The sequence below is a fragment of the Lissotriton vulgaris genome, chromosome 4_1 (assembly GCF_964263255.1).
Source record: "Lissotriton vulgaris chromosome 4_1, aLisVul1.2, whole genome shotgun sequence".
NCBI classification, from domain to species: Eukaryota; Metazoa; Chordata; class Amphibia; order Caudata; family Salamandridae; genus Lissotriton; species Lissotriton vulgaris.
The window spans coordinates 1803083434-1803108838 of NC_141691.1; the positions used below are offsets into that span (position 1 = coordinate 1803083434).

At 43.6% G+C, this 25405-nt stretch overlaps 1 protein-coding gene across 1 annotated transcript in view; it reads left to right on the forward strand.

The window, feature by feature from the left end:
• The window catches only part of LOC147724580 (fibrocystin-L-like), a 1106658-nt gene that overhangs the window by 987799 nt on the left and 93454 nt on the right, over nt 1-25405 (forward strand). Inside the window, exons 71-74 of the mRNA XM_086966124.1 lie at nt 634-799; nt 6560-6792; nt 7338-7505; nt 18767-18924. Of these exons, the coding sequence (XP_086822250.1) occupies nt 634-799; nt 6560-6792; nt 7338-7505; nt 18767-18924 (725 nt within the window). The remainder of the gene's footprint in view (nt 1-633; nt 800-6559; nt 6793-7337; nt 7506-18766; nt 18925-25405) is intronic.

Genomic DNA, 25405 nt, shown 5'->3' on the forward strand with positions numbered 1-25405 from the left:
TATAGAGATAGGGTCATTTATAGATTCATTGTGTATGGTATCCTCGCTTTATAGAGATAGGGTCATTTATAGAGTCATTGTGTATGGTATCCTCGCTTTATAGAGATAGGGTCATTTATAGAGTCATTGTGTATGGTATCCTCGCTTTATAGAGATAAGGTAAAAAACTTCAACTATTTTAAAATAAGATGAAAAAATGGTTCAGGCCGCTTGATTCAATTGCTGAGCTTCAACTGGACTTTAAGCAATGTTAAGTGCACATGTATGTGTGTGGGGTGTAATCCACAGAATCATTGCCATACATGAGTGCATTTCATTATGGTTCTGGCCCCCCCTCTGAATGTAGCACATTACTAATATTATTGAATCACTATTTACTTTTCAGCTCATTACCCACTAGATTCTAATTTTACTTTGGAAAATCGTGTGGGCAATAAAATGATTTTCTTTAGAAAGTTGAAATGTGCATTTCTGTTAAGAATAAAAATAACTGAAAGTTCTCATTTTGATCAATATCATTTTCATGAATACAAACATATGTGTTCTTCTTCTTCTGGTCTATCTGCTGTAAAACATCATGCTGTCCAAGTGCTATAAAACATATAAACAAACTACGCATTTGTCTGTTATTAGATTCTCTCTTCGTTGGATTCAAGAATGTCTGTTCAGGTGAAACAAATGTGATGTTCATTACGAATCCACTGAATGAAGACCTCCAGCACCCGGTGCACGTGTCTGGGATACAGATGGCTGACACCGAGAACGAGGCAAAGATATTCATACACAGACCTGAAGTAGGGTAAGTATTTGTAACACAGAGTATCTACTGAAATGCAAACACTTGTGAACATATGATTAAGCATTATCTTTTTCGTACCGAGCACACAGAACCCTGACTCTTCCGTGGGTACCCACCAGTGACACACATATGGAAAATTACTCAAAGAAAGGTAACGTGGGTTGCCCAGATTCACACTTTTTGTTGAAGATGAAAGTTAGGTATCAGAAGTCAGGGTCACTGGTTTAAATGACGGAAAATTAGGCACTAAATGTTACAAGTGTAATTGATCCAGCGCTCCTAATGAAAAACTGTCTCAATAACACTACTCATTTTCACAATACTCACCATTAATCATGAATCTCTACTAAGGCCCATATACTGAAGAGACAATTTTTGAGCAACTGAATCATGCGACCTAATTAAACACTCTTTTCATAAATTATTTACAAAGATATATACAACTGCAGTTTATAATTTCTAACCATGGTTTTAATCATACATCATTTAACCTGTTAACCGCGGCGGTAATTCCGCCGCGGTGCGGGCGTTTCCGTGCGTGGGTGGAATGCCATCTGGGGAGGTAGTGTTGCCGTCGGCCATTGGCCGACGGCAGCGCTTAAGGGGTTAATTAAGTCACTAAGACGAATGGATCTAATAATGATACCTAGACCATGAATAAACAAGACCAGCGTGTCATTTCAAAAATCTATTTTATTAACTTTATTTTATTCAAGGAAAGAGCATTTTTATTCAGAAATCATTATTTTATTAGCAATTTTGAAAGCATCATTCAAGGAAAGGCACATTAGTCTGACATTTCAAAAGAAAACAATCAGCATGAATTAAAGCAAAATAGAAGTTTCCATTCCCTAAATTCTATTTCCCTCACTAAAACTCTCTTCACCAATAGGATTTAATAAAGTCTGCTATCCTTACGTGCGCCAGAAGTCCATCAGCACGTCATCCAGGAATCGGGATGCAAGAGCCCCCTTCTGCCTGTAGGGCCAGTTTTTATACCTTTCTAACTAGCTAATCTTCCTAAAGAGTGTCTTTTTTCGTTACCATCAGTGTTCTCATTGGCTGACTTATGTTTGACCATCCATGTCATCACTGCTTTCAAACCATAAACGGGCTCTTCTTTAGCCCTATTGTTCGTAATATTTAGCTTCCTCGAGAATGTTTAATGTTTCAAAATTGAGTTTGTTCGAGTTACATTTCTCAGCTTTCTTACTTTGGCAATCCTGCCGCTTCCTGTCCTTGGACATAACTCCATGAGCACAATATGCACGTCTTTCATTCAACAGTTATTTCTACCAACCTGGTAAAACTTTCCACTTCTCGAGTGCAAGGCTCTTCTCTGGACAGGTTTCATAAACGCCATCTTTCATGTAGGCCCAAAAGGCCTCTCAGGAAATTAGTATTTAAACAAACAAAAGACTGTAATTAATTAGAGAATTGAGACCCATTCTGTTACCCACCCCCTCTTCTAATTATTAACCAGGTTAATTATGTTATCTAGCCAAAGCACAAAAAGCAGCTTTATAAAAACCTTCTTCTTTTAGGCCATAAGGATTCTCCACGAGCTTTTGCCACAGAAATGACACAACAAAACATGTTGCACATAAATAATAAAGCACATGCCATTAATTAAACAGCCGCATTTAATACTAACAAAACCAATAGACAAGGTTAGTTTATTATTTTTCCACGTACTTGCAAATGCAACATAAAAGCACATTAGTCCCGCGTGTGGTGTCTGCAATTTTAAAACTAGGTTGATTATTTATTACAACCCATGCCATTAGTACTATTACTCTTATTATGGAAGTTTAACTTTGCGAGCTTGAACAAAAACTCATTCAATATCTCGCTCCATCAACTCCCTCATCTGGTGATTTCATAATCACCAAACCACACCCAAAAAATTTTAGGAAAATTTTTATCTATATTGACCATGTTTTGAACATTCACTGTATTAGTATTTCTAAACCTTTGATTCAGCAGTCTGTCTGTTTCGCATCAATAAGTTTTTTAAGGGAAGCCTCGGATTTAGAAGCATAATAGGCTAGTTCTAAGTGTTTAATATCAGCTAAAATTTGATTTGACTTGAGCTCCCTGAGTCTCTTCCGTCGGGCCACAAAATTGATAATAAAACCTCTAGAGGCTGCTTTAAAAGAGTCCCAAACCATAACAAAAGAGGAATCAGGGGTATGATTAAGGAGGAAAAATTCAGTGGCAAAATCAGTAAATTCAGAACAAAAAGTAGGTTCCAAAAGTAAAGCATTGTTGAAACGCCATCTGCCAGAGTGAGGGGATAATGGAAGTAGGTCAAGGTCTACAAAAACCGGAGCATGGTCGGAAAGCAGAATGGAGCCAATTTCAGAGCGAATGGCGTGTTGGGACAGGGATTTACTGAGGAAGATATGGTCAATGCGGGATTGTGATTGATGTGGAGGGGAGAAAAAACTGTATTCCCTAAGCTCCGGGTTACACAATCGCCAGATATCTACCAAAGCATTGTTTTGAAAACCATTTACAAATTGAGTGTGCATCCTGGAGGGGACAAACTTGACTTTTGAGTGTCGGTCAATGAAGGGGTCCACAACTTGATTGCAATCCCCTCCGAGAAGTATGTAATCTCCGGAGAGGGAGGACAACTTATATGAGATAAAGGGCCAAAAGGATCTGCCGATCCCAGTAGGGGCGTACACATTAAAAAGGGTGAGAGGAATATTGTCTATAAGCAATGTAACAATAACCCAACGGCCATCAACATCACATTCGTGAGAAGTTGAGGAAACATTTAACTTTTTATGCAACAAAATCACAACACCATTCTTCCTGTTAATCGTGGGGGAGCATAGAACATGACCCGCCCAAAAGCGTTTAAGCTTCAGAGCCTCTGCCTCAGAGAGATGAGTCTCCTTTAGGAGGGCAACATCCGTCTGGAGCCTTGCCAAATGCGATAAAACCCTTTGCCTTTTAATAGGATTATTTAATCCCATGACGTAACACGGAAGGAAACGGCAGAGAAAAACAACTAACAACAACATGCTCATTAAATGCATATAAATAAGCTGAGAGAACTGAGAAGAAACGTGAACATAGTAATGAGAAAGAAAGGATATGAGGAGCCGACCAGCATTTCTAACATTGCAAATTCTAGAGTAGGAAGTCTTTACTAGTCCCTTAGCTATGCACTTGAAATGTGTTATTAGATGTAGGCAAACAATGTAGAATATGAACTTGGCATTTTAATTTATGGTATTCACAATATTAAAAAAATAATGATAATATTATGCTGATCTATTTCTTGTAATAATACACAACATATTGTGCTCTTATGATTGATTCTTTTAATTTGAATAAAGCTTGTTTTGAATTTGAGATGGCCATTGAAACTTTCCGAAAGCACTTTTAAGGGCAGATTTACTTGTTTTCACTTAACGTACTGCAGCAGGCGCAAATGCTGTGCTGCGCTACGTGCAAAGGAGAGAGAGTAGAGCTTCCTATTTACTAAAATAAGGCACTCTCCTCCCCTCTCACTAGCGCTGGAATCAGCTGCCATGTGCCACAAAGACACCTTTGCTCTATGGTGCAAGGGTGTCTCCGTGAGTCTAGAATATTTTTTGTGTTGAAAGGAACCTTTCCAGTACAAAATTCTATGCACAGGCTCACTTTAACCCTTTTCCTACTTTGTATGTTTTCTGTAAATTGCAGCACACATGCAGAGTCGAAAAAGGAGAAGAAATTAAAGCATTTCTCCTTCTTTGCGCCTACTTGAAAAGGGAGCAGTTTTTTAATGCTAAACCATGTCTACTTTATTTAGTAAATTGGGTTTATCGTGAGAAACCTCAGGTGGTTGAATGGGAATGCCCATGCAGCACCCTTGGTATGCCCCCATAGCGCAAAGTTTTGCAAAGCAGAGCTATTCGCTACTTCCGATTACTTTTCCGTTATTTCCAGCACTAAACATGTTTAGCGCTGGAAGGTAAATTGGGAAAAAAAGTTTTGCGCAAAATCTTAGTAACTCTCCCCTGTGATTAGAATCCTGGACCTGCATGTGTTGACATCTTTAATATTGGCCACCAAACCGCACCCTAACGCTCTTTCTGATCGACACTAGCAAAACAGTACAGCATCTACTTGCATTTTAACAACATTGCTAACTGCTAACCTCCTCCCCTGCACGTTTACTGTTTGTGAAAGATGGAGATGGCTTCTAAAAGAACATTGTATGCCCTACATTGAAAGACAAGTACAGGAAGTAACTAAAAGTAAATCATGGAAATGTTTTTGAAATGCATTCCATGAAAATAAGTATTTTAGAATAAATGTCAGTGCTAAGATAAAAGGCACTTTGCTACTAACACTGAGTCACCTCAACCAGTACACATAGTGTACAGATGGACGAGCCTTAGCCTAATCCAATAATCCAAGGAAGAACATTTCAGAAAAAAGCACTGGCATATTGTTTGTTTTCTTATTGCAGGTAGGGGTGGGCAGCATATACAACAGGAGGGAGAGAACAAATAGCACACTTTAAAAACCAACACCGAGTAGGTAGGTTGGGAAGATGCAACACAGGGATGGGGTAGGTGGGAGGGTAAGAAGCAACATGGCGCACAGGGGTCAGAGGGGAAGAAGCAACACAGACAGGGGTGAGAGATGGGAGGGGGAGAAAGTAAAATTAAATAGCACCTAAATCACAGTGTGAAGAGTGAATGTACAGTGGAAAGACACCGACCAACCTAAATCAATCAGTAGTTGGTTCAGTCTCCACACGAAAGAAGAGGAAGTGAAGCCAGCCGGTGCTGGCCAATTAGGAACAAGCAAAGAAGAATGACAAGTCAACAAATAGTATGTAATGGGGGGTCCAACCCCCCTGGATAGTAAAAATACCCCTCCCAGAAGACAGCACATAAGCTTTTAGCAGGCGAAACCTAAAAAGGGAAAAGCTGTTACTGAATGCACCATTTATCAGTAGGGCATCCTTTGTACTAAGATCTGTTGTGACCTGTCCTAGAAAGACCACAGCAGTCTACTCAGCTCTCTCCTGCAGTGTCATGGTATCGACCCCTGCCAGGCATCTACTTGGTCATCCTTGCATGATTTTGCCAAGTACAACTTCCTCACACCTTTTGTGTGCAGTGATGTGTACTTTGCTTTACTCTCTGTATTAAACAGCACTATTCAGTCCCACCCCCCAAAGGGGTACAGCTCAATCAAAAGGTGACAAATTTCCAGGAAGGTGCATCCATCAGAAGAAAAAGTTACTCCAGTGACAATATTTCTGGTGGATTCATTACCTTCCGTAGATTCCTCACCAGCCTTCATCCTTCCCAAGAGGTTAATGATACTACTAATACGTTTCCATGTAAGTCAAACATATTTTTCTAATGGTATGATTCTCTTGGATCTTCTCCACATGCCTCAATGAGGTAGAAGAAAAGTATCAGGAACTAATGCTTGAGATCTGGGTGTCAACTAAAATAATCAAGTGATGTAATATCCAGATGTAGAATCATGGCTCTAGGCACATGGAGCCACATGGCAGCTCTTGAGAATCATTACTGGATGTGCAGCCTCTAGGAGATTTTGATTAGGGGAGGAATCAGAAGGAAGACTGGCAATCCACCAGAAATATTATGGCAAGTAACTTTTTCTTCTGGTCATTTAAATCTCTATTCTTACTCCAACATTTAGTGCCTGTACTATTTGAAAATTGAAGCTTTTGTTAAACCTAATAATTAGTGTAACTTATTTTGCTTTATACAGAAAAGCAAATCCATCCGACTGTGTTGACATGGTTTGTGATGCCAAGAGGAAAGCTCTGCTGAAGGACCTTGATGGCTCACTTCTAGGAAACCCCGGCTCTGTGACAGCTCAGTCTGAGTACCAGTGGGGCGGAGTTCAATCATATGGAATTGGAGACTATAGAATTCCAAAAGTGATGCTAACGTACCTCAATGGCAGCCGCATTCCCGTGAACCAAATAGCACCGAATAAAGGTTTGAAGTGTAACACTTTTTGTATTTGATGTTGAGGGTTGATATTTTGGAGTCTTAAAGTGTTTTCACTTTTAACTTAAAAGTAATTTAAACTGCCCATATATGGTACAAAATGTGTAAATTCATCCAGAAACGTATTTGACATTTTCCAGTGACATTATCCTTGTCAGTCTTCACAAATTTTCAATTATTCACTGCTTCTCCACTGTGGGTGGAGCCTCTCCTCTCCTGTCCTTGCTGCCACACAAGGGCCTTTTACCAATGCTGTTGATGTACAACAGAAATCAGCATGTGGGATCCATATATCATTACAGTTAGGCACTCAGTGCAAGGGTACACGTCCATTGCCATGCAGAGGACTTTTCTGTCCCAATAGTCACCAAAAGCCATTCTTGAATGTGGAGTGATTTTTTAAAAAAATAAGAAGCACAAACTATGCCTACATAAGTGCTAATATAATATTAAGGGATCTTTCCTTTGAAGCTGAGGTAGAACTTGGTGTTATGTATCATTTTAAACTGTTGAATTTGTCTCTATTTGTATAGGTATCATCAGAGATTCCAGTTGTGTCTATATGTCCACATGGGAAGCTTACAACTGCTCAGGAGTAGATCATGAAATGCTGGTTATTGAGAGCCTTGATTCTGACACGGAGACCAGAAGACTGTCACCAGTAGCAGTACTGGCGGATGGTTACATTGATCTTATTAATGGTACGTAAAGATCAGCCCTATTTTGAAATAATTTAAATGATAGCTATTCTATGAATTGTTACTTTTATACATAGCCTTTTAGAAGATTCTGATTATATAGACTGATAAGGTGGTTATATATCCGGACTCTCAGTCGCTGGTAGATGGCCCTCCAAGCAGGTGGGAGCCAATGTCCTGCACTTGTTCCCTGTAAAGGCAATAGCCCTTTACCTGGTCAGCACAGACCCTACTACTTTAGGCTGCACTAGGGTAGTAATATGTGTGAATATTTTAATTATTCACTCGCCTTAAGGCTACAGTGTTGGTATAGCTTTGTTGCAGAGAGGTCAGTTATGGAAATTGGTGCAGGGTATATCATACCCACAGTTACTCCCTTGTCAGTCATCATGAAGAGAGTCCTGAAAATCTGAAAGCATTGTTACAGTACTCTGTTAAATAAAATGTTAACTAACTATATATCTCGTGTACGATCAATATCAAACATTTATCCTATATTGAATTTCACCTGAACTACTCACATCTGTCATCGTATTTAACTCCCTGGTTATAGATTTGTGACTTTTGTCGCATGGGGTATTATCAGCCTGATACAGCTGCAGTGGTCTAATGAGTTGTATATTTGTTCCTGAGGAAGGTGTGTTACCTGCATACACCTCTGGCTCTGTGGCTGAATTTCACATCACAGCTCTTGATCAACTTGCAGAAATAATGTAGGCAGTGACAACCTTCAAAAGTAACACCCAGAAAGGCTGTTAAATAGAATAGACTTGCTAGAGGTTTTTGAAGAATTGAACAAGATCACACCTCATTCTTTTAATGAGAAGGTCACTTGCATAGACACTAGCTACAATGCCTATTGTGACAGCCTTGGACAGTGCTAGGAGAACTTGTTGGTATGACTTCTGCAGCATGTTTTATGTCACCCTAAGGGACCCATACAAACATATCAACCAGCCTGACACCACAAATTAGGTTCTGACTCTCTGGAGGTAAGAGCCCATGGTCTCTGAGGTCAGTATAAAGCCTGCCCCGGAGGAAGGTGTTCAGTCCTTCTTCAGCAGGATGGCTAGTACATATGCATACCTAGGCCAAAGGCTTCAAAGCCAACACCACCTTTTATATCCAACCCTGCCTTCTCCCATAACTGGGAGATGCCCCCTGCCCTGAAGCCTATTTGGCACAAGGACAGGCAGGAAGTTAGCTATGCAGGTAGATGGGTGAAACCAGAAGGATAGTTATACCCCTAAAGTGGGCTGTCTGATGTGCTCCATGAAAGAAGGGTTACACCATCTTGTTTTTTGTGGACCTAGGTACTCACTCCCCAGAGGAAGTGGTCATTTATGTGGTATAGTGAACCCAATGGTAAGTAGAACATTGGCTACTACCCTTCCCTACCCTTATCACCTCTAAATTGAGTATTTTAGTGGCCTCCTGACACCAAGAAAACAAGTCAAGACTTCGACTACTGGGAAGTGAGGAAGACGAACAAGGACCAACAGCGTGAGAATAGAGGACCTAAACCCTGCTAGGCTGTTTGTACTTCCCCAATCGATTAGGCTGACTTCACAAAGATCTGCACTCCCTCCCCAAACCCGTGGAGGACTGTCCAGTACATCAACAACTGGGAAAGATGGCTCTTAAGGTCGAGGAGCCCTTTCCCTGCAGTCTTCAGGCACCGATTGCAATGTTTGGTTCACCGATCTACTGACGGCCGTGCCTACCAATGCATCAGCCACCCAGGAAGATGTCACCGTCATCTACGAAAGCAGGATCCCCAGGAGCTGCCCTGCACCAATACCCAGGGTGACTTTAACAGCAGTTTTGAGTATACCCTTGTGACCAGCACCTCTGTACCCAGACACACCAGGGCAGGTAACCCGAAACTGCTGGTGGTTTCAGGGACCTTGGCACCTACTTACTTTGAGTCCAGACGATCAGTCATGTATGTCAATTGCAAGAGACCCTATGCAGTGAATGTTTCTCCCTTAGTATAACATTACTGCATTTGAGGCTCATTACTCAAATCTGACAGCTGTCATGTTCTGCTGTTTCTATTGTGCAAAGTAAATAACGTCAAAAGTACATGTGATACTTTTGGTGCCTAAAAATAATTTAAAAATATGTGTATTTTTCTAAATTGATCTTGAGTTCTTCTGGAGTGTGTCTTACTTATTGACTTTGTGTGTACAACAAATGCATAACAGTACCCTTTTATAAGCCTAAAGTGCTTGCCCACACAATCACAAAATAGAGTAGTTGGGATTATTAATTTAAGCCCTGTAAACTAAAAATTGGTTGTCGGGACTCTCTACATAGTCTACCTCATTTTGGTGCACTGAATAAAGTGCCAGTTTCCTACATTGGTGGCAGCGGCGGAATAAAATACTTCGTATTTGCTGATACGACTCTATCAATAGGTGTTTCCTAGAAGAAAATAACAATTGACTAGTCCAAAACATATTTTTGAGAATTTTAGAGTTTTAAAATGTTTCAAAATGTTCTAATCTGACCTATTAGGGCCTTGTCTTAAGTCCCCCAGCTATGTTGTATTATAGATTTAAAAAGTGTACTAGTTAGACTTAAAAGCCTGATTTGAATTTTTGTTGAATTTCCAAAAGGTCCCATCTGTACTAAAAATGTCTGCCCAGAGGAGATAATGCAAGAGCTTTACCTAACATCTTACCTGCACTTAGTATCAAGCAGTTAAGGAACCTCTGCATAGCTAGTAAAAAAAATGGCTCAAACCCTACTAAAATGCATCTCCAGGAGCTCCTTGCAGAGTTGGATTCAACCAAATCCACAGAAGGAGGCTGACAGTGATCCTGCCAGTAGTCCAGAAGACTGTCCTCCACAATGTTCTAGAAAAGGTAAGGTATGTCTTTCCTTACTGGGGGTATGGCAGGCAACTCAGGACAGTGAGAAACACTAGAGAATCAGGATTTGTATCTGGATAAACTAGCCAAAAGAGACCCATTGAAGCCAAAATTCTGGCTAAAGAAAGAGAGAGGGCTGAAATGGGTCTAGCACCGATACATGGTGGCAGCAACAACTCAAATCGAGAGAGTGAGGTAACTTTTGATCCCAAAACCCCCAAAGTGATTATCCCCAAATATGTTGAGGGCGATGACATTACAAAATGTTTTTCAGCCTTTGAGAGGGCTTGTAGAATGATGAGATTACACCAGATATACTAGGGCTCTCTACTCAAGGAGCTTTTCTCACGAAAGTGCAGGGATGGACTCCTACCACTTGATGAGAAAAGTGCTAAATCCTATGACCTTATGAAGGATACCGATTGAGGGCTTTGGACTCACCACTGAGGAGTACAGAATTAGAGTCAGTAAGACGAACACAACCTTGAGTCAGCCCTGAGTGGATTTTGTTAACTACTAACTAAAGATACTGGCTGGCTTGTTGAAAGGTAAAAAGATGCAGGATTTTGATGGACTTCATAATCTAATTATGAAAGAACACATTTTGTCAAATTGTACCTCAGATAAGTTACACCAGCATCTGGTAGATTCATCTCTTCTAGTCCTAGAGGGCTGGCTAACAAAGCTGATGATTAGGTAAGGACCAGGATACCCAAGGATTCCCTGGGGGGGGGGGGGGGGTCTTCCAAAAAAGGGATATCAGGTCCAAAGAAATCCAAAGAGGGAGATGGAAAGCCCACCAAAGAAACTCCCTCAGGACCCCACATCCCTAAAAAGGAGGGAAAACAATCCCATCCCCACTCTGACAAATAGAGGCTGGGGGACTAGGGCTTAAAAAGGTCCTGTGTAACAGATTGTGTTTTGACAGCGAGCAGCCAGATCACTACAAGGGTGACCCAACCTGTTCCAAGAGTACATCAGGATGGGGCTATACAGTATGACCGTAGGAGAGGACTCCTTAGATGAGAAGGCGCTCATTGCATAGAACTGGGAGGCAGGACCAGATGGTTAGCTGATAATCCCTGAGGGTGGTAGTAGGCACTTCCACTCCAGTCAAGTAAAAGGGATCCATAGCACTGGCCCAGAGCCTAATTTTTGCCCAGCACCTTAATTGGCAACACCAGCACATGAAAGAGTGTGCCACATGGTGGCACTGTTTGTCAAATTTTTAAATGAAGCATAAAACCATTATTTAATACTTTAATATTAATGAAAAATGACTAATGCCTGCTTTAAAATCCATTCTTTGAGTGGTGTGGAATAGTCTGAACTGTCATAGATATAGGGGTGTGATGGTTAGCAGTTTAATTGGTACCATTATTGGCAGCACTGGCAGGGGCAATGGTTTGTGCAAGCTTCAGTGGTCTCCTTACAGGACCCTGACACCTATGTTTTTAAAAATTGAACACTGCACTGGCCATAGAAACACATGTGCCACTCACACTATAGTGAGTATCGGGTTTGTGTCCCCAGACATGTATGTGCTAGGAGAGACAAAGAAGGTAAGCATGGTCCCTGGAGAGGTCACAGTGAGGCCTGTAGCCATAGTGCCCCTAGAAAGGTAGGATCCCCATAGCTGGCACAAGGTGGTGATCAGTCTGGACCTTCCCCTTAGGTAGTATCATAGGCAATGATCGCCCAGAGGTTGGTCTGGTCTGTAGGAAGGTGGATATCTGACTATGGTTACCCCTAAACTTTTTGCCTGGTGTTTAGCTGGTTTTTGACATAGTTGGCCTGGGATCCTGCTATTCAGGGCCCCAGGCTAATTGCACTCTCCTTAAAATTGACTCCATGTACCTTAGGTGCATACACAATTGGAACTGGTTCACCTTATTGGCCCCTGTAACAGTGTACCCTAGGTACCCAGGGCATAGGTGCATCCAAGGCCTACCAGGGGCTGCAGCATGTATTGTGCCACCCCTGGCCTGGCCTCCATATTTGACACAACTGGCTGATCACTCAGCTGGGGTAAGTTGGTGTTATCACCTCTTACTTAGATATAGTATCCCTATATCTAACCTTAAACTGGACACATATGTTCCTATCAGCCACTCCTATGGAAGGCCTCTTCAATCCTGGAGGCAGAGTGCTTGGAAATATGTGAGATGGTGCTCTAGCATGAGCTGAGCCTGTCTGCAGCTGTCAGGAACCACTCCCTAAGCTGTTCCGGGATATTACTATATACTCTTAAGTGCATTATAATCCTCGCGGTTATATGCTATCTTTGGTTTGGCTTTATCAAAACATGTCGAGTAAGGTGTCATACGAATTGGAATACTATCCCCTCGACAGTTCTGTCGACGGGGATAGCATTCCACCCTTCTAGAGGGACACAACATGTGTGTAGCCTTAACCCCGGTTAAAGTTAACCAGAGCCTCAGCATCACAAAATGGATGCTGCCACCACAGACACGAGTCTGACCTCCTGCTGCTGGGAATCCTTCCAGCGAGGGAGGCTTGGACAAAGGGTTTCCTGCCTTGGCAGGTGCGAGCAGCACCCCAGACAGGGTTTTGTGTATTGGGTAGGACAGGGCTGAATAGATTGAGACATGCCCGGGGCACACAAGGTGTCCCCGTGCATAAGCCAGTTCAAACCGGTCCTGGGACTTTCCAGACCCAGGCCTGGCGAGGAGCTGGACAAAGGAAAGGGGGTGTAACCGCCCCCCTTCCTGGTTCCTCCTAGAGGAGGGACCTTTTAGGTGATCCACCCCTCAGATTGGGAATAAGAGTGGGAGCAGTGCCATTGCACAGCAGATCATCCTGAATCAACTTGAAATACAGAAGAAGACTGGACTTCGACATTCTGCTGCTCAGAAGACTGAAGAGAATCTCCCTTGTGGCCTAGGAGTGGCCACCCTGTGAAAGCATGCACCAACCAGCAACTCAACGTCTGCTTTGCCGCCACCTCCCACCGGAGCCGGAGCCCAGAGCCTGACAAGACCAAGACTCCCAGACTTTTCACAGCCCGATCCACAGTCCCTGCAAAGAAGGGACCCGTGGAGGCACCAAGAGACGTGGGGCCACACCCCTTGGAAGACACTCGAAAAGCTGACTGCGCAGCAACCGAGGCATCCTCGACGTTGTGCTTTGGGGACTGAGAACCCCCACCACCGAGCAGCCCTTGCACCGAAGATCAGCCCCCCAGCATCTCCACGATCTGCGTGGGGCCCTTTTGCATTGTGCCACTCGATGCGCCATCCCGGCCACTAGCCACGTGGTCAGCTGCCATCTTGGCAACGAAACTGATAATCTACACTGCGGGTCTGGTTGCTCCAGACTTGCCCTAGCACCTTTGAAAATGAGCACCCGCTCTTAACTTGCATGTTCCGAGTGTTAAGCCTTTTTTTATTCCTGCGTGGCTTGCATTAGCTAAGGCCTGTTTGCTCCGATCAAGTTGCTGACACCGCCAACATTGAGAAGCCTGCGTGGGACAGCTCGTGACTGACTCCTGGACGTCCTCGACCCCCGGTGTCCACGTGGCTGCAGAGAGAAGCTACACCTCAACGCCTGTTTGCACCCGACATCGCCTGGTTCCAATCTGGTTCCACGGTAGTCACTGGCTAGTGACTTTGAACATTGTACCCCGACACTACTTCGACCCTGTGCACCCGCTTCCTGTGGGTGAGGTAACTCAGCTCCGCCGGTGTTCCTACACTGGTACACATCTCAAGGGCCTGTGTCTTAAGTTTCAGCGTTCTAGGTCACTCGGAAGGTTCCGAACTAACTAACTTTGTACTTTTTACGCACCATAGACTGTACATTGGTGAGTGCGTGCACTTAAACACTGCACCCGAGTCCCGTGGGACTTTCCCGACTTAGTCACTGCTAGTCTCGAATAGCTCCAGCGATTCCCAAGGCCCTAGGCCTGTTTCCGTTCTGATTGGTATCTCTTATACCACTTTCTTAGTATATGGTTTAAGTGGCCCCTAGGGCTCATCCATATTGTGCAACTTTTGTGTATTTTAAACTGTCTTGTGATTTAACGCTTGTGCTTGTGTCCTCATAAAGAGTCCAGGGGATTTTGTAGTTTATAAATCAATAATAATTTTCAATATATATCTGTGTGGTGTCCTTTCATTTGGTATTCAAGGGGGTTGTGTATGGTAATACAGCTGGCTTCACATGCCTTTCAGAGTTTAGCCTAAGACTGCTTTGTCCACGTTACCACTAGGATAACTGGTCTACAAGGGTGAATTACAACCAATCATCATAAGGGTTGCTTGGCATGGTACAAAGTGATCACTAGAATTAGTGAGCATTATATACCAGGCCAACTTCTCACATGGTCCCAGATGGGAGTGGTTGCCCAAGTTACCTCTAAACCCAGATCCAGAGGATCCAGTCTCTATACCTAGGAGACTGGAGGCCAGGAAGAGAGGAAGAGGGAAAAAGAGGAGGAAATGGGAGCCACTCTTAAAAAAGAGATCAGGGAGCCAAGCACCCATTCGGGGTGAAGTCTATAGTTGGCAATGGTAAGGCTTCTCCTGTTCCTAAAAAGGTCCTGAGCAGCTAAGTAGCTGAGCAGAATGAGAGTGTTGTGCCTGCTCTGAAAGAAGGGAGAGTGGAAGAATGGTGTCTGCTACAGGATGTGCAGCAAGAGAGGTTCTGAGAACCCACAGTTGCCCCTAAAGCATCTCAGCCACCTATCACTGGTGAACTTAGGGTGTGATTTTGGATACTGACAGCTGTGATTAGCCTCTGCTCAGAGCTAGCCTTAATGGCAGCACTGTACTTGGCATGGGAGGCATAGTAGCTTCTTTGGGTAAGCTAGGTTGTGTCCTAGCAAAGGTAAGGATAGAGGAGGTGGGCACCTCACTACCCAGAATAGAAAGGGGGGAAATGCAAGGGTCCAGCTTTAGATAACGTCCACTTTAAAATGGGTTCTCTCACTGATGGGTCAGCTCCCCGGAGGAAGTGACCTGGACAGTTGGGGTGTGAGGCAATGTAGGACCTGCAATAGTACAACCAGCTTCTTTACTTCTTCACCTGACAAACCAGAAACACTCTCCCTGGCGTGGACTGAGTCTCCTGGTGTGTTGGCCGCGGGGGTTGTAGGAAGCAGGACTTCTTTGCAGATGGCCCCATTTTTTGCCCCATTTGAACTAATAGATGCCTGTTTTTTTTATCTGACAGGACACTGAAGTCCGCTAACCAGGCTCCAGAGCCAGTGTTCTTCCCTTAAAACTGTCATGTTCAATTGTAACCCAATTGGCAAGTATTGTAGCAGCTTTGTTAGTCCCTAGTAAATGGCACCCCTGGTACCTAAGGCACTAAAGAGAGTCCGTAAGGGCTCCAGCATGTGTTATGTCACTCTAAGGGGTGCATACAAAAAGTACATACAGACAACTACTGCAGAATGTGTAAAAGGGTGTAAGCCCTTCTGAAAACACAACATTGTACACTGCCAGTGTGCAATGTCCAAACACTGCATATACTATATGTGAGTCATATCTACAGCAGGCCTTAAGAGCCCTAAGGCAGGGTGCCTTTTGGGACATTTCTCCCATTGAGAAAGTCTCCAGTTCAGCTTTGATTGCTGTGCTGCCTTGCTTAAAGTGTAAGTAAATTTGGCCTGGTTTTCTTACGCACTTACCAAAGCGGACTCATGTGAGATACAATGAGCTAATATCCTCATTGATCGTTTAGGGGCTATTAATTTGCAAGAATTTTTTATTTGAAGCTGGAGTGCTAAGGCAGAGGAGGGCCAGCTCATGCTTTTAGCAGTGCAACAAAGGAAAAATCACATAACAACACAATGTTATCATTTTATTTTTCGCGCTAAAGCAGGGCTTGGCTTGGCTGTCAACGCAGCCAGTAGAGGGAGGAAGAAATATGTGCTAGGGGAGATTGTTTGTGCTTCTGCCGGACCAAGTGGCCGGGAGATAATGACAGAGGAGTCTGCAGTGTTAGAAGAAAAGTGTTATAGTACATAAAGTACATAAAGTAGCACTATGCACTACTTTATTTCAAGGGGGCATACCATGGAAGGTACATGGACATTTCAATGCTCTTACCAATTTGTTGGTTTTGATGCCAATACCTATTTATTGAGGTAGGTAGAAAATATTGGCATAAAAAACTTACGCCTCCTCGAGCCAGGAAGAAAGTTGGAGAAAAGGTGTGTTTTCTTCAAACTTTTCCAACTTTGCGAGTGTGCCGCACCACCAAGCACACATACAAAGTAGTAAAGTGTTAACCCGTTCAGTGCTGCGAACGTTCGGCGGACGTCGCGTGCACTACCTCGCTAGTGCTGCGCACGTCTGTTGAACGTCCAGATCCCGTGCGGCGCGCTTAACGGGTTAAACTTTGTCATTGCATAGACTTTTTTTGCTGGAAGTGTACACTTTTCAGTATAAAACTTAAGCTTGACATCACGCAAACACCCTTGCACTATGGTGTAAGGATATGTGCATTGGGGCCAGGCAGCCTAGGTACGGCCACACTAGAAGAGAGAGCAATGACACCATATCTTAGTAGATGCGGTGCAGTTGTGATCTCTCTCCTTTTCATGCAATGAGTGCTGCAACTTTAGTTACTGTGCATTGTAAAATGTTGTTAATCTGCCCTTTCAGTTCTCCAGACCAAGCACTCTTAACATGTACTATCTAGCAGTTCGTTTGATGTGGCTCCTTTACCTTGTAGTCCTCACTGTCTTAAGTACAATTTCCTATATATTGATTTTCACACTGGTATGACTCATTGTCTCTGTATATAATGTTTCTAATGTAAATTTTTCTGACATTCTACATTGGGATGAGTAGCGCTATAAAATAGGTACATGTGAAATAGGGGTAAAGGGGAGATTAGGGGCACTGTTGATAGATGGTAGTGAGAGAAGCAGTGAAGAAGGAGGTCATGGGGACGACAACACCGAGTGTTGCACTGAACGACACCAATGCTAAAGCCGGCCCGAGGGTCCCACTTGATGGGATCTTAGAACATGCTAGAAGCCCTGTGAACTGCAGTCCTTCCTATCCAGGGCAGTATGTGACATAGAGGCCAATGTTTTGTTATGTACCATGAACAGAAGGCGGACGCAGTAATATAAATTCTCTTCAACTAAGGTTCCAATTTTCATGAATTGGGAGCCTCTCAGCGCCAAGACTCATGTGAGGACCTTCCAAGGACTCGCGGGGTACAGAGTCCCTGGAAGTGCACCAGTGCTTCCAGTGCACTTCTTATAGTCGGGCATCAGTATTCTAGGTGAAATCTTATCACCTATCTCCGCTTACCACTTGACCATTTGTGATTCTTCCAAAAAAAAATCTTGATGTTCTCTGGGCCTTCTACATGAGTCTGTCTTTCAGGCATCTACTTTGCAAGGTAGATTATCTGGACTTGGCAGCATTCACAACTATCTAACCCTTGTCAATATGCCCTTCAAGAAACATGGGCATCTGCAATACCACTAAAGAAATTAAGAAATACCTACTTACCTCTGTACCTTCTTATCGAGGATTTCTATTTTCATGGCCTTTCCAGGACCCCAAAGATGAACATCTGCATCCCCCTTTTCCCATCCTGTGATACTTGGCTACTCATAAGCAATAACATCTGACCCATCTGCGCACTAAAAAAGTCAACTACACCCTCGTCAAATCATCTGAGGACATACTGCCATGTTCGCCACACGTATATTCTAACTTATGGAATAAATAATGTAACCGAATCTGCCTGTACCTATCTACCCTTCCTCTACTCTCATCAGTAGGGTGTGCATGCCTGGTCTTCTCAATGGGCTGGCAATGCCTTTATTTAACCTATAGATCCCCGTCCATATTTACAGTGGGTAGCAGGAGGAGACACGTAGAAGCACACTGAAGGCCTACACACTTGTTCATCTTGAGGTTTCATGCCCAGTCTGCAGTCCAAGGGTGCAATCTAAGCCACAGAGGTACATGGACACCCAAACCCAGTGGTAGCCTTGCTTGTTGCAATGCCTTTGTTTATCAGGGGAATGGGCTCCCTAAGCATAGATGTTGGCTCAACTCGCCAACTGTAAGGAATGTCTTAGATCTTCCAACCCTCTCTCTGTTCTGCAAAGCAACACTGTTTAGGCCCTAAAAGAAGAAAATGTCTGTGTATGAATGTCCGCAGAAGACATCAACATGTAGTGTGACAGAAATCCTACCATTAACCCTCAATCATAGAGAATCCTGGTCAAGGTGGATGAAGTGGTGACACTAGATTGTGCCTCTGGGCAGCCTTAAGCGCTTGAACCTTTGCATGAACTGCATTATCCCCTCACCTGTGCACGCACATATAGTAGCGCCTGTGAGCTCCTTCAAGTGTTTAAATGTTTTTCTATAATTGTGTATATTCTTGCAGGTCCACAGGATCATGGCTGGTGCTCAGGATACACGTGTCGGAAGAGAGTTTCTTTGTTTCACAGCATTGTAGCGAGCGGCAAACACTTTGATATCTTTTTCACAAGCAGCAGCCCTCAGAAACTGCGATTAATGCTCCTGAACGTCGATGACACCAAAGTAAGGCCTTTTCTACTATTCTGTTTGTAGCTATGATAATAACATTGTACATCAAAAATGATTTGCAGGAAATAGATGCAGTCAATCCATTTACGTTGCCTTGAGCATCGCTTAGAAGGTATGATATGGAAATCGCTATTGTAAACAAATTAAGAAAGCTTTCTTATGAGCGTACTTCTCTTTTATAGTATACTGATCTTAACCGCACGGTCTTCTACACCTCATTTAGATTCCATTCGAGCCTACAAGAATATATGGCAACTACCTCTCCTTATTCAGCGGCTGCAGTAAAGGCGCAAACATCTTTGCATGTGAGCAGAGTTGCTCACTGCTTAGTTTTCATTCAATGAGGTCTCTTATTAATGAGAGTGATGGAGGATACATTTGTTTTTTAACCCTTTTTGAGGACATTTACGGTTTGTCGCAAAAGAGTATGCGAGGAAAACTAAGGGCCTCATTTATGAGCCCTTGCGCCACTTTTACGCCGCTGGTGCGTCACTTTTTGTGACGCACCAGTGGCGTAAAAAATGCGCCTTGTTGCGTCATATTTACAAAGTGACGCATCTAGGTAGATGCGTCACTTTATAAACCCCTGCGCCACATTATAAGTGCGCCAGGTATAATGTATGCAAGGGGGGCGTATTGACGCAAGGAAGGGTCGTAGAAGTGACGCAGTGAAATCTATGAGATTTCACTGGGTCATTTTTAGGACACCGTTGCGTCAAAATCCTGCGCCTGCCTCGCAGCAGGCGTAAGACTGACGCAGTCCCTTTCACATGGGGCAAGCCCCATGTGAAAGGACGCATTGCTGGAGTTGCGTCACTTTTGTGACACACTCCAGCAATGCGTCACTTTTGCGCTTACAGATACGTCAGAAATACTGACGTATCTGTAACTCCTTGCGACATGATGCTTCATACATTAAATATGACGCATCAGGAATGTCGCAAGGAGTGCGCACTGAGAAGTGACGCATCGCTGCTTTCACGCAGCTATGGGTCATTTCTCATAAATGAGGCCCTAAATTTGTAGGGGCAGATTTACAAGCCCCCTTGCCCCACTTTTGCGTCACTTTTCCCATGTTAAAAGTGGCGCAAAAGTGGCGGAAGGGGCTTGTAAATCTGCCCCGTAGAGACTAACTGAAGATTTCTTTAGCTTTCTGCTAGGCCCCGATGTCACCACTACACACGACAAACAGGACCAAACATACTACATGAAACACAATATACAGAAAGCGGCTTCGGGGCATTCCTCCTAAGCCATTGACTCTTGGATGCATTGTGCGGATGCAGCAAGCGGGAGACAGTGACATTTCAAAGTCACAGAGTGAAAAAACAGACGTGAAGTGCGCCCTTCAAGATAAAACTATTGATGGGACTGTTGCACTCGGAGCTCTCTGCTTCCCTAACTCCAGGACAGACCAGTATCATGGGCACTAATGCGAGCAGGAAACGGGCTCCCACCCCCTGCTGGGGAAGTGAGGAAGAGCTGGAACTGGGGTACACTGTGCTCCTCAAACCCCTGGTCCTTCGTCCTACCTCCCCTGCTCGCCCTGAAAGCTCCTGCCCTGGCAGAGCCAATGTGATCTGACCATAGCTCTCTTGGTCTTTCTATCATTACAGGTCACCCTAGACTCACAATTTGTCTTTTTTCGAGCTCCAAATACGTACCTCCAGCAGACATGCTGTCATTCTTTCAACACGTGATATTTTTGACAAAACAAGCTGTTCTTATGGTGTCAAAATAAAACAAACGTTGGCAAAGCCCATAGGTCTAGCTCGGGTTTCAGTTATAAATCTGAGCTATTTGTGTTGCCAGTGCTTTTTCAGTGTGCTTATTTTACCATTAAATGTGTTTGAGTCTGTCACTTAGGTCTATACATTGTGTGTTTTTTGTCAGCTTAGTGCAGCTCCCATGACTCAGGACCTGAGAACTTTGCTTGCGAAACAAATAATTGTTCATGGCATTTTTGAATTGCTAGAGACTTTTAATCAACTTGATAGTTGTGAGTGGTGATGTTCCAGATGGGCATCTCGAGGGGCAATATTCATGCCACCAGACGAGGTTTTTCTTTACCGAGGTAAAATGAGCCTAGTCGAGAAATTTGACTTCAGAATGTGTTTTTGTGTTTATATTACAAATGGAGGAAGTTTCCTTTACAAATGAATTGCATATTTTTAATCATCCTATGCATGACTCATTCTGCACCATAGCTGTCTATAGATTATTGTGGAATTTTATTCGTCATGAAAAATCTTTGCCTAATCCAGGCAAATGGAACAATGGCTCGATCAGCGTTACTATGTCTGTGCGAAAAGTATTCTCCAATTTAAAAAGAAAGTAACATCTTTTCCCTCCAGCAAAAACCTGCGATCATTTATAATTTAAGACCCTTCTCAAGTTCGTGACAACAGCACTTTTGAGAGGAGGATCACTCGTACATCTGGCCATGAAAACGAAAGAGAGAGAGCACAGCAGGTCCAAAACGTAATGTCTGTTTTCCTTCTGTTACTGGCTAACTTGCTTTCCGCATTCACCAGTAGATTTGCAAGAGCCTAGTGTAAATCATTATTTTCTCTTGCTGCTCTCTTTTAGATTAATTGTTATCTGTTTATCATTCATATATTATTGGCATTTACGGCTAAAGGCCCAAACTACCTTTGCAGATGGAAACCTCGACTCCTTAGAAAGAACATGAGTGAAGGCAGAGCTATGAGGATCGCCATACTCAGTTGTCTTGGAATGAAGTTGTCTAGATTTAGCAAGTTATACTTCTCCGGAGTCAGCCAAGAAATATGTTAATCATGCATAATCAGATCCTCTCGTTTCCCGGATGTGCTCACGCATCTGCTGCAGAACTTGATGTCAAAAGCATTTGAAGACACTGAGATTTCAAACAAACCAAGGAATGCTATCTACCACCCGAGCGCAAGCCTGGGGTGACCTTACAGAAGAACTACCAACCCACCTGCTGATACAGTATTTACACGTGATGGGGAATGGCTCCCACATAGTACACTGTCTCGCGCAGGCCCTGCACATGCATACTCAATTTTCTTCACAGCGCTTGAGAGACAAATGGACTAGAGACAGGGGTCGAGACTGGACTGATAAAGAATAGGCAATGCTGCTGGCTGGTGCGCTAAATGTTTCACGCAATTCCCGCTTTAAAATCATCCAATACTATATTGTGCATCGCGCTTATTTATCCCCGGATAAAATAAACCGATATTTTGGCCTTGGCACAACTGCATGCCCCAGGTGCGGACTAGTAGATGCGCAGTTCCTACATATGCTCTGGTCGTGCCCTCTCCTACACGATTACTGGAAGGCAGTATCGACCTCTCTAGCGACGGGAGTAGGAAGCAGTTTACCGCATACGTGGGAAGCTTGCCTATTAGGCTTATTTAGGCGGACGAAACAAACGCAGGTCCCGGCTAGATTTTGGGATCTTGGTCTGATAACGGCAAAACAACTTATCACCAAGGGCTGGAAGAACAGCGAACCTCCCTAGGCAATACACTGGCGTACTTCTTTTGACAATTGGGCACAGGCGGAGAGTGTAGCCTTGCACAGGGAAGAAACAGCGGGGCTCCGCATGTATCCCATAGCCCAGGACTGGGACAACACCTTGGCTGCTTTTCACCAAGCGTGCCTACAGGTGATAGAGCGCGCAGGTCACCCGATCCCTATTTACCAAATATATACGCTATTGGGCTCATCAATACATTTTTTCCACGAATCAGGTAACCTTCACAGCGCTATCAGTAATTCGGGGTTCTTACTTTCTATATATTTCATGTGTACCTAACTTACCAATCCTCGAGAACAGGTACCTATGATCACAATGGATCAGGAGCTGTATTTAAGGCTCAGGCAGATAACACTAATACCATATGCATTTATATTTTGTTTATAACCTTGTAATAACCACAAACACAGGAAGTTTTAAAAGCTTTATCTAAATCATAAAAGGTTGTCATATGCCATGAAAATGAAATTTACAAAGATCAGAACATCTATAACCAAGATCAGTACCTCAATATAACTATGAATCAGCGTGAGAATCATTAAATATTGAGAAGGATACTATGAGAAGGGAACATGCTAATCAGATCTAACAGATTCATATTTTATCACTAAAGGATAGGTAAGAACAAGAGAACATACCACTAAATGCTAATTGGAATATACTGAGGGATTTTGGGAAACAAATGTTTCAGAATAAATGCAATTTCTATAGGAAGGGTAACAGTGGAACATACTAAATATGCAAACAATTCAGCGTTTAAGTAAGGGTAGGGGAAAGATAAGGAACATGCTAGAAAAATACCTTCGTCAGAGTTTAAAGGTCAGAGATAAATCACAGGCAAGATTGCTTTATTAGGAAAAATAGGAGAGAAACATTTAGATGGACGAACACCCACATATCATTTATATTTACTTAGGACAGAATGAGGACTAACCCTGGCCACGGGTCAGTTAGGAAAGGTGGGAAAGGACCCTCACAGACTTGGAATGCCAGTAGGCGAGCAGGTACAGCTCATGGACAGTCAGGACAGGATCACCCCAGGATTGGATCAGGACTGGGCTCACGGAAAAGGTACGACCAACACCTGCAGCTTCGGATGCAACGCCTGCGCTACGCCCTCTCTGCAAGGAATCTGCCAATAACCCCGATTGGGTTCTCGAATCTCCCAACAAAGTGCTTCGCCAGTACTTAAAACTTCCTCCACCCTAGACTAAGTTTGTGGAAATTATGGACAGAGTGCTCCGCAGCTCTCTGTATCAATCACCTATAGAATTCGTAGGGTCAGTGACAGGTCGGCTATTCGCACAAGTCGGACAATTTCTCTAACTAAACCGAGGCCAGTTATACTGTTTTCGGGTCAGTAGTCCACCCACAAATGTTGCAAGTGTAAGGATCCCCAACTTCGGATTGGACAAGAGAGGTGGTTAGGTCATTGTCACCTCCTAGAATTTGGTGTTCCCACAATTAATATTCAATTTCTTGAACCCACCCCTTACATTCCAGTTCCCATGGCATAGGAATATGAAGACAATAGCGTACAGAGTACAACAATTACAATGTTTCAATAGCAGGTACGACTTCGAGTCTTCTCGCTGGGGCACAGGTCAGCTTCCCAAGAGCATCTTATCTTCGGCAGCCAGCTGGCTGAGTTCCACTGCTGCAAGAGTCGCATGTCCCCATCACGTGATTGGTGACACATGGGCTTCCAAGATGGAGTAGCACCTCCCCTCCCAGGCCCCCGGAGAATGTTACATGAAAAGTAAGCGAAAACAATTTAGAAACACAGAAAAAATGAATACACTGTATACCCTGATTGGCTTCACTGCACCCCTTACTTTATAATATCTATAGCATTAGGAGTTAAGCAGAAATAAACATCTGAGCCAAAGCAGTGGTGGCAAGCAAAGAGCATGTTAGAACAAAGCGGCCATATTTAGCAGTACTGCGCATGAGGACAAGTTCCCTCCAGAACTACCAGTGCGTCACATCACATGGGTATGACCGACGCATGCACAGACTGAAATCCCGCATAGCAGCGACCATGTTAGTTGCAAGCGTAGTTAGGACTAATAAACACATAGGCAAGCGTCTCTGGGACACCCATGTGTAGTGTAAAAGTGCAAAATTAATAAACGAAACAAGTTGGTTACTATATTAATGTTATGTGAGGGTTTTGAATTCAAGCAAGTCGCATAACGTGCGAATCCTTGCTCCATCACAGGGAAGTATCACTTAGACACTCTGCCCCTTTGGATAGTAGTCACCTTTCTCCCCCCCCCCCCCCGGCTCTGGGTCGGGATCTTTTGCCAGATTTCCGCCTCTCCCCCCCCCTCCCTTACTACGACCGTTGCGCGCTGCGCCGGATGACTTCCACTGCTGATACAGCGACACATATGCCCGCCCTTGCCCGTACCCCATCTCATTTGTTTTGACATTACTCAGTTTTCAATCCCTATATTCTTAGGTTCTTACTCAAAGTTTATTGTTATGAACAAACGGTATTGAATATTGCTTGCACCACAGTTCGCTTTGAACTCTGCTCGGTAATCGCAGAGGTACCCATGAATGAGTAGGTACAGTTATCCTCAGGGACGAGCGCTTTTCTTTTGGGAACGGAGCAGGAGACACACCCTGGAATCGGGAGACATTATTGAGCGAAACATATGACCTCACACGCTGACACATACTGACTGTCCTGTCCTCCCCTTTCGTGCCGTTACTCTTGATGAGGACGTCACTTGCTGACTGCAATGCACCAGACATGGTCCGCTCGGAATGCTCTACTCAATCTTCCAGCACCCCTGATTCCTCTTGATTTATCAGTTTTTTGCTATAGGTGCCCCATCTTAACCATTTACTTTGCAGGTCACGGATGGAAGGATAGATTATTCTAGCAAACTGTTGTTGTTGATATGTATTCACATACAGCTATGTCCAACAATCTGGTCA